The following is a 10731-nucleotide window of genomic DNA, read 5'->3' on the forward strand; positions in this document are numbered from 1 at the left end:
TTTCCTCACCAATTTCAATGGCCCAATTATTTACTCCAGATCAGATAGCTCCGGTCTTTTTTTTTTCACACCCTGCCCCTGTTTACTTTGGAAGACGAGGGTTGTTACATTAAGAAAGATTTTGTTTGTGCCATTAGTAAAAGCTTTTCAAACTTTAATGTGCATTGGAATCAACACATGAGTCTTGTTGAAATGCAGATTCTGATGCAGTTGGCCTGGGGAAAACCTGCATTTCTAAATAGCTTTCAGGTATTTCTGGTCCACAAAACACACTTTGAGTAGCAAGACCATAAATCACCCTGGCCTACATCCAGGGTTCCCAAAATTGTCTGCAAATTAATATCATCTGGGAATCTTTAAAAATCCAAAGTGCAGGCCACACCTCATAGCAATTAAATCATGATCTCTAAGGATAGGGCACAAGTAATTTTAGAAGCTCTCTGGGGGATTCCAATGTGTAGACAAACTTGGGAACCATTGACCTACATGATGGTGCTCAAAAAATATACACTGAACAAAATCATGGTCACCTGCTACTCATGAGAAACCGCCTAAATTGAAGAAATAAATAATTTAGCTCTCTGCCTACATTTAAAAATGTTTGTTTTTTCAACTGTGTTTACAAAAATGCTTTGCATGTAGGCATAAGAAATGATAAATTCATGTCCTTGAAAGTAATTAATTAATTCACTCTTAGAATGTTGAAGCTAGAAGGACCCTAAGAAATAATCTATTCCAACCCTTCATTTTGCAGAGAAGAAAACTGAAGCTCAGAGAGGTGACGTGACTTGTTCTAGGACACACAGTAAACCAGTGGCAGAGCCAGGGCTAGAATACTTGCTTACCAATTCCATACTCTGTGAAACCCAAGTCGATGAGAGAGAAACATTGATCAGCTGCCTCCTGCACACCCCCTACTGGGAATGTGCCCTCAACCAAGGTACATGCCCTTGACCAGAATCGAACCTGGGACCTTTCAGTCCGTAGGCCGATGCTCTATCCACCGAGCCAAACGGCTAGGGCTACAAACTATATTTTTATCTAGCTCATGTGTTAAAAGCATTATTTAAATAATTAATCTGGCATTTTTAAATCAGTTTACATTTTCTACTGGCCTGGAAAAGACAATGGGCTATAAGTAACATGGCTTCCAGGCCTTGGTTTTATTATCTATTTGTGTGGCTCTGGACAAGTCACTAATTATACACCTCAGTTTTCTTATCATTAACAAAGAAATAATAACATCATGATAGGATTTTAGTCTTGGAACAGGGCTTTTAGGTCAACTGTTTTAAGCTTTTCATTATACAGATGAGGCTTATGAGGCCCAGAGCAGACAGGGCACATTTCCAAGGTCGCACAGCAACTTAGATTAGAACCAAAACCCACTCTCTTTCCACTATACCTCACCTGTCTCTTATCTTATCTCAAAAGGATATTGGATGTGATCATGCTTTTTAAAAAAAATATATTTTATTGATTTTTTACAGAGAGGAAGGGAGAGCGATAGAGAGCCAGAAACATCGATGAGAGAGAAACATCGAACAGCTGCCTCCTGCACACCCCCCACCGGGGATGCACCCACAACCAAGGTACATGCCCTTGACTGGAATCGAACCTGGGACCCTTCAGTCCACAGGCCGATGCTCTATCCACTGAGCAAAACAGGTTAGGGCTGGATGTGATCATGCTTTGATGAGTTAAATAGTAATATAAAAATTAAAGCTGCTATTGTTCTTCCTAATTATCATCGTAAGCTAATTTCTCTACTACTTATAAAACCAAGGCTAAAGTTTGGCACTTAGGGCTACATGGAGTCAAAGGTATGGTTGACACAAACAAATCCATTGTCTAATTCTTAGTAGTGCATTTCTTCCAAGCAACAGTCTTACTAGCCCTTTAAGAGAGAAGAGAATGCAGTTCATTATTAGTAGAACTGTTATCATTACAATGATATGACAGGTTGATTATATTTCTGATGTTCACAGAACATTGAGAATGACTATGAGGCAGGGCTTCCAACCAACGCACCTTTTGCCTTTTTACCTGGACACACCTTGCAGCACTTTCCATCTATTTTTTGAGGGTACTTGCAGGGGTATCGGTTGGGGCAGTGAATTTTCTTACACTCTTGTTTGGTGACATTACAAGTACACAACACACACTCCACAACGCCAAATGCCCGGAGGTTAGGGTGCCAGGATTCACCATGAGAATAGGTCTTTCCATTGGAAACACACACTGGAAGAGAACACAATACTGGAAATTAAAGGTTAGGGAGTTAAAATGGGCCCCTGTGCTCAGAACCCAAGCCCTGAACCCCTTAAGAAATCAAGCATCTTTAGTTTTTTACATGGCCATGGAGATACATTTACAGGGCAGCCTCTTCCAAATAAACACACCTTGGGCCTTGTTCTACCATCAGCAACTATTCAGGTTCTTCAGCAGTAGCCTTTGGATGCTCACAAGTGCCTGGCTGTCAATAAGTAAATGTTTTTTAAAGTGCGGGAATGTATGAAAGCAAAGTTCTATCTGTTCTGGGTATCTGATAAGGAACCTAGTAGAATGTAGTTTTAATGGCCGCAATTTCATAGATAATATGGCCCAAGTGCATGTGCTTCTTGGCATGAAAATTTCCCCCAGAGATTTACCACCCAGGGAAGCTAGATGCAAAAACTACTGCTCTTCCCAATGGGCCATGCCCCCCCCCCCGAATCCTGAAGCAAATCCATTCACAATAACAAATGCTATGAGTCTGATCCACAAACACTAATGTCTATGGAGCCTAATGGTACTGGCCTTGGAAGGAAGGTGCTAAGACAAGATTGGGAGGGAAAGGACCCACACCAACCAGGTAAGTGGTGAAAGGTAGCCTTTTTTGCCTGTAAACTTCAGGCAGTGTCCACTGACCCTTGCCTCATAGTGGTTGTAGATATTAGGCTGGAGTGAATCACTGCCTGCCCTAGATATATCCTTGGTGGTCTCACATTTGTTGAGTGGGAAGTGAAGTCACTGGCTCCATGTTTTCTGAGAGGCCTTGCAAGAGCCAGCATCTGGGCTGTCGGCTGAGGAGCCTATAAAGGGGAGGGGTCACAGGAGCATCCTTCAATGCAATACAACCAAAACTTGTCCAGCTCCTAATGTGAGGCATGGAGCTAGGACCCAGGATGAGGACTGCACAGGGCTGTGAATAGAAAGGTCTGAGAATGAGTTGTCTCCCTTTTTGAGAATATTGAGACATTTTAGAGATTTCAAGCCATGGCTGGGATTGGGTGTGTTTCTCATTCTTACCATCACCTCATCATACCCAGGGAGACCTGTCGGCATCCCAATCAACAGGATGGGTTGTATCACTTAAGGCAGGGCTAGGGTGGGAGAAATAACCCCATTTGGGGCGTTTCTAGGAATTGGCTGATTTGGCTGCAAGACAGTGGCCTCAGAAGAATGAATCATTGGGCTATTTCTTTCTCATCAAGTCCACTGGGTCACATTAGGAAATATAGATGATGCTGGTTATCTTTTCCTGTCTTTTGCAAGAGCTGTTAGAGTACTAAGCACTCCAACAGGGCAATCTATGTAAATATTTCCAAGAACCTAAGAACCTAAATCAGAGAAATTCCCAACCTTACAGTAAGATAAAATAGGGACCTGATATCTGAACCCTGAGGCTCTGGGCTGTAGATAGAATCACATGACAAGGCAGGAAAGATGTGTTATTCTCTTTCCTCCCCAGACAGTGATACTCCATTCTAGACAATTCAATCAAGTGGGTACATTGTTTGCTTTAAGAAAATTTAGGATGGACTCACGTTCAAGATGGTGGAGTCCTTCCTGTCACTTCTTTTCTTTCACTTTACCAAGGGATCAAGTATATGTATCTCAGAGGAGCACATACTTAGCAGGAGAGCTAAGAAAAGTGCAGGCAGGACTTCCAGTGTTGTTCCCTCTGCCTTAAACTTTTGGACTAAGGAAGCAATCTAGACTGGATGAGAGCCTATACTCAAGTGAAATAGGGTGGGGTTAATTCTCTAGAAGGAAACACAGCCTTCTCCTCGCCAAAAAATTCTCAAGATAATTTTGAATGTATCCATCTGGGGACTTGGTAGTTGGGGGTGGGGGGCAAGTGATTCTACAGTGAACTATAATAGAAAGGTCAGGAAAGAACTGCTGCAACCAAATCAATTGGAGGGGGGAATGAATAAATATGAACCAGCTGGGGCTTTTGTAGGACATGGAGAAAATCAAGGGGTGAGCCTCTGCCCTGAAAATGAAGAGGCCTATAGAAATTTTGGGATTTAGGATTTTCAAAGTCCATTTCCCCACACGTTTTTTAAGGTTTTGAAATACTTTCAGAGCAAATGGAATCTACCAGAGGCAATTCAGTGTTAAGAATCAAACTGCATCTTTCCTAACTCCTCCTCATTTCAGAAATTCATATCAATATTCCTTAGAATTTAAAAATAATAAATTTCAAACCAAACCCTGATCAATAATAAATATTTCTAATTCTTCTAATATATCACCATTTTAAATTAAGAGTTTTATTTTGCACGTTTTTCTTTTAAGCTTCTTAGTTTCAAAAGCAATTTAATTTTTTTATCTGAAATCTGAAATTTTTATCTAACTAGTAACAGATGTGATCAACTAGCCCTGGCTTGACTAGTTCTTTTGAGATTTATAGTAGAAGTTCTTTGTAACAGATTGTTTTTCACCCATGCTATTCAATCATTTGTTTTAATAATTTATTACTTTTAACCCATTCAGAGAACTGCCTTTGATTTGTTTTTTCCTTTAAAGGAAACAAAACATGTTTATGGTTTCATAAAAAGGAACCAGCTGAGCTCTTGGTCAGAAGAGCTGGTTGACACAATGCCTAAAAAAGTAAAGAGCAGTCAATTGTTTGAATTTCTCCTCTCCCCACCCCCGCTACTGGGGGTGTGGAGGCCAGAGAACTCTGTGCAGGAAGGAATGGGCCTTGGATGTGTATGGGTGCCTGCTGTAGCCAGCTGGCTGGCTGGCTGAGTGGGCTGCATGTCAGTGTGAATCTGATCAGTCCTCCTGGTCCTAAGCCAGGAGGTTTCTGGATTTTTCTCACCGGATTACTCATTTTTAAGGACAATCTCTTCATATAAAGTAGAATTTCTGAGCATGGGTCCTGGGAAATGTATCTTTCACAAGAGCCTCAGGAGACTTGGGTGCATTGAGGTGAGAGATTTGCTATTTCTAAGGTATGGAGAAGAGCTTCAAAAGCATTTGGCACTTACTACCTTTGAATAGTGGGTCTCCTACTAGGAAATGAATAGACTCTCATTCTGCTAAAGATCCAATGAACTTTCCCAAATGTAATTCAACCCCTAGGGGCAACTGAGAAATGCTGTAGGCTGCATTAGGTTCATTGCTTTCTCGCCTTTTGTTCTAAATAATGACAGATACATCTAAAATATTAGCTATACTCTTAGGGCTATATTTAGGGAAATCTTGTGTCCTCTGGAGTTACTTGTCCATACTCAATTTGTAGACTTGATAGTGAATGATCCACATGTGAATGTATGATATGCATGGGAGCAAAGGCCCTTTCCCAGCTTGAGCCCTCCAAAGACCAGGGCTGCTGAAGCCCTAATGTGGAGGTAGTACAAAACAAACATGCCCCTTACCTTGTCCATGCTTGTGCTTGTTATTGATGACAATCTGCACAATGGTACCAGAGGCTTGCTGGGAATCCATAAGCGCTCCCCGGTGACTTCTGGCCCCAGTAAAGCGGGGTAGGCCTCCAGCCTGTCGGCTTGGTGGAGGGTCATAGTGAGAGCGGTGGTAAGAATGTCTCTGTAAAATGACAAGGACAAATTCAGTTCCTCAAATCCACCAATGAAAAGGCAGAAATAGCCTTAGAGGGAATTTAATCATTTTGTAGTGATGAGCTCTGATCTAAACTGCACATCTGCCTGGCCAGTGTGGCTCAGAAGTTGAGTGTTGACCTATGAACCAGCAGGTCACACGGGTTGTGGACTTGATCCCCAGTGGGGGTCTGGGGGTGTGCAGGAGGCAGCTGGTAAATGATTCTCTCTCATCCTTGATGTTTCTATCTCTCACTCACTCTCCCATCCTCTCTGAAATAAAAAATATAGAGGCCCTGTGCACAGATTCGTGAACCAGTGGGGTCCCTCAGCCTGGCCTGCAGGTATTGAGCTGAAACCAGCTCTCCAACATCCCCCAAGGAGTCTTGGATTGCGAGAGGGCACAGGCCAGGCCAAGGGACTCCACCAGTGCACTATAGGGCCAGGGAGGGACTGCCGGAGGGCTCTAGGGCATGTCTGGCTCATCTTGCCCAGTCCTGATTGGCTGGACCCCAGCTATCCTACCGCTTAGGGCATCTGCCCCCTGGTGGTCAGTGTGCATCATAGCGACTGGTCAAAAGGTCGAACGGTTGGACACTTAGCATATTAGGCTTTTATATATATAGATATTTTTTAAAAAGTTAAATCCTTAATAAAAATAAACTGCACATCTACCCACACCAAGAAAAAAATAAGGACATAAAGTAAATCAGCACTGGCAGCATGCTGAGCTCTCTCTCTCTCTCTCTCTCTCTCTCTCTCTCTCTCTCTCTCATTCTCACCCAAAGACATGCTTATTGATATTAGAGAAAAGGAGAGAGAGGGACACAGAGAGAGACAGAAGGAAACATTGATCTGTTGCCTCCCATACATGCAACTTTGGTATGTGCCTTGACCAGAAATTGAACCCACAACCTTTTGGTGTATGAGACAATGCTTCAACCAACTAGCCACACCAGCCAGGGCTTTTCTATCTTTTTATGGAAGATTGGACTAGATTCACCTACAAACTCCTGAGGGAGAAAACAGCCCAAAAGGGTAAAGTATTCTTCCTGCTCATAAAACTTTCACATTTGGGGTTAAGAGTTAAGCCTGCAACACAAGGCAGGATGTGGCAGAAGCCACAGGACAAGTATAAAATACTGTGCAGATTATGATAAGAGAGAGAGCTTTTCTTTGGGGAGGCTTTGTGATCTGGGTCATGAAGAGTGGATATACTTCTTTTGGGCAGAGTTGGTGAGGAGTATTGCAGGCAGAGGTTTCCAAGTTGACAGGTGCAGCACAGAACACAGAGTCCATACAAGGGAACAGCTAAAGGATAACGTCCCAGAAGCGGGCTGGCGTTAAATCATGGAGAACTTTAAATGACAGGCTAAGGAGCGAGGACTCTGTTTGGTAGGCAACAGAGGTGATGGTACAGGAGCCTTTGAGGGATGTTTTTAAAAGCAGAGTAATAATTAAAACTGTGTTTCCAAGCATTGAATCCTGAAAATGCATAAGGTGAACTGGATAGAAGGAAGAGATGGGAGTCAAATACAATCCAGATAAATGTGTAGAGACTAAACATAGGTAATGGCATGAGATCATCGATCAGTGCGCAGATAGTGTATGTATTTTATAGATAATGATTTAACACTGCATGCCAGTAATAGGATTCAGCTTTGCAGAGGCAATGACTTTGTTTAGTTAACTGCTATATTTTCCATACCTAAAATAGTGTCTAGCATCTAGAAGGTGCTCACAAAATAACTTGAATGAATGAATGAAAACTTAGAGTCTTGTAGCGCAAATAATGCAACCATTGCTCTTTCAGCAAGGGGTGAAGACACATGATGAGCCCACTATCCTGCTACCCACATCTGTCCAAGAACCTGAGGTAGAGGAGGAAAGAGGATGACATGAATGAAGAATAGAACCTAAGGCTTAAAGCCAAATAACAGTGTTTTAGAGATAATTATTAGGGATAAAGGAGGAGAGACCCATTAAAAGTTTTTGCAGGCAATTGAAAAGGAAGATCCTTATATGTAGTGATAGAGATAGCAGGGAACTTTGAGAAGATAGTTATGGGTCCTGTGATCCTCCATCCCATAAAACATTTAATATAGTTATGTCCCATAAGCACACATGTTGCAAACTTAGCTTTGGGAATTAGTATCACTCTTTTGGAGAGGGGGCTTTCATGGGAGAAGGGACGAGTGAACACGGGCTGGAGCTAGAGAAAGAGAACATTATTCCCTATAAGAAGAGCCCAACCTGGTGCATTCCTGTAAAAATGCACACAAATAAGAATGTGTATCCATTTATTATCATTCACACAGATACGATACTCAGTGTAAATATTTTTCATCTCCACAATGGCTCATACGTCTTTTTCTACCATAATCACATTTCAGAAAGGCCATTACAGATTGTTCTGTCCTTTTTGGAGTTTGGCAATGTTTTGCCAAAGGAACACAGAGAGGACTTTTGATTCTGGGTGTCCTACTGATGCTAAAAGGAGGGAGGTTGACAGGACTAGAATTTGAGAGGGAAGGTCGCTGACCCAGGATAAGCTGTAAGCACAAGAAGTTCTCTGATTCATGGGGGTGAGCACAAAATGAAAAGCTGTTCTTTAGTACCAGGGACTTAGACCCTAGACATATGATAAGGGTAGAAAAATGATTCAAGACAAAACAAAAGTTCAGAAAGCAGTCAACCCTCCTACCCCAACCACCTCATCTTATGTAAGTCTTGTGTTTTGCAGACAGAGAAACTGAGGCCAGGGAGTAGAGGGATTTTATTCAAGGTGACAATGAAAGTTGAGGTTTCATTAGTATAGCTGGCAGGAGAGTGGGAGTGAGTGAGAGTGAGGGGAAGGAGAAAGGAAGAAGTACAGGAGGAGGAAGAGGAAGAAGAGGAATAGAAGGTGGGAGAGATAATGTCTGGTCAAGCTCATTGTTCCACAAATATTTTGATAAAAACTGGTCTGAAGAGAAGTTCTTTTCAATATAGAAATGTTCACAACTACATATACCACTGGTTTCCACTTCGGCTGCACACAGAATCACCTGGGGAGCTGTAAAATTACGATGCCTGAGTCCCACCTCAGGGAGTCCATGGAATTGGTCTGGGGGGTAAGACCTAGGCATCAGGATTTTTATATACCTCTCAACCCCTTGGACTCTAATTTGAAGCCATGTTTGAGAATCACTGACATAAAAGATCTTTTGTTTTAGTCTGGGAGTGGCGGGGGGGATGATGTGTGAATTTGATTTAAGAGTAATGGCTCTTTTAGAGTTGTTGCCATAATCTTGTAACTTATAGCAAGGAAGAAAAAAGTATTAATGCCTTGGAGTTGTAAGTGAAAGTGAAACATCTTTTAAAAAAATATTTTATTGATATTTTACAGAGAGGAAGGGAGAGGGATAGAGAGTTAGAAACATCGATGATAGAGAAAAATCAATCAGCTGCCTCCTGCACACCACCTACTGGGGATGTGCCCGCAACCAAGCTACATGCCCTTGACTGGAATTGAACCTGGGACCTTTCAGTCCGCAGGCCAACACTCTATCCACTGAGCCAAACCGGTTAGGGCAAAAGTGAAACATCTTGAAAACTAACTATGAGTAGGCTGCTTGAAAGAGCAGGCCAAAATGGACAAAAGCCAAATTATTTCATTTATATGTGGAATATAAAACAAAATAGTAACAAACAGAACAAAACAAAAGAAAAACAAAGTCATACAGACAACAGAATGGTGGTTACTATAGGGGAAGGGGAGTGGGGGGAGGTGAAATGGGGTCAATATATGGTAATGGATAGAAACTAGGCTTTCAGTGGTGAGCATGTTATAATGCATACAAGTATCAAATTATAATGTTGTATAACTGAAATTTATACAATGCTATTTAGCAATATTACCTCAATAAAACATAAATTAAAAGACTAGTTAGGAAAGAAGAACAAAGTAGGTGGGATCTCAATACCAGATATTAAGCTGTATTACAAAGCCACTGTTCTCAAAACAGCCTGGTACTGGCACAAGAACAGACATATAGATCAATGGAATAAAATAGAGAACCCAGAAATCGACCCAAACCACTATGCCCAATTAATATTCGACAAAGGAGGCATTAACATACAATGAAGTTAAGACAGCTTCTTCAATAAATGGTATTAGGAAAATTGGACAGATACATGCAAAAAAAATTAAACTAGACCACCAACTTACACCATACACAAAAATAAACTCACAATGGATAAATGACTTAAATGTAAGATGGAAAAACATAAAAATACTAGAGGAATCCACCAGCAGCAAAATCTCAGACATATGCTGAAGCAATTTCTTCACTGATACTGCTCCTAGGCAATGGAAACTAAAGAGAAAATAAACAAATTGAACTACATCAAAATAAAAGCTTTTGCATAGAAAAGGAAACCATCTACAAAACAACAAGAAAGCCCACTGCATGGGAGAACATATTTGCAAATGTTATCACCGATAAGGGTTTAATCTCCAACATTTACAGGGAACTTATACAACTTAACAAAAGAAAGATAGAAAACCCGATCAAAAAATGGGCAACAGACCTAAATAGATACTTTCCAAAAGAAGACAGAAGGAAGGCCAAGAGACATATGAAAACATGCTCAGAGTCACTAATTATCTGAGAAGCAAATCAAAACGACAATGAGGTACCATCTCATACCTGTCAGAATGGCTATCATCAACAACTGAACAAACGACAAGTGTTGGCAAGGATAGGAGAAAAAGGAACCCTCATGCACTGCTGGTGGGAATGCAGCCTGGTGCAGCCACTATGGAAGACAGAATGGAGTTTGCTCAAAAAATTGAAAATGGAACTTCCATTTGACCCAGTGATCCCACTTCTAGGAATATATCCCAAGAAAACAG

At 41.4% G+C, this 10731-nt stretch overlaps 1 protein-coding gene across 1 annotated transcript in view; it reads right to left on the reverse strand.

The window, feature by feature from the left end:
* The window catches only part of CHRDL1 (chordin-like 1), a 187518-nt gene that overhangs the window by 14663 nt on the left and 162124 nt on the right, over positions 1–10731 (reverse strand). Inside the window, 2 exon segments of the mRNA XM_006772733.2 lie at positions 2032–2241; positions 5655–5823. Coding sequence (XP_006772796.2) covers positions 2032–2241; positions 5655–5823 — 379 coding nt within the window.

This window comes from Myotis davidii, unplaced genomic scaffold (assembly GCF_000327345.1).
Source record: "Myotis davidii unplaced genomic scaffold, ASM32734v1 scaffold1306, whole genome shotgun sequence".
Lineage (NCBI taxonomy): Eukaryota > Metazoa > Chordata > Mammalia > Chiroptera > Vespertilionidae > Myotis > Myotis davidii.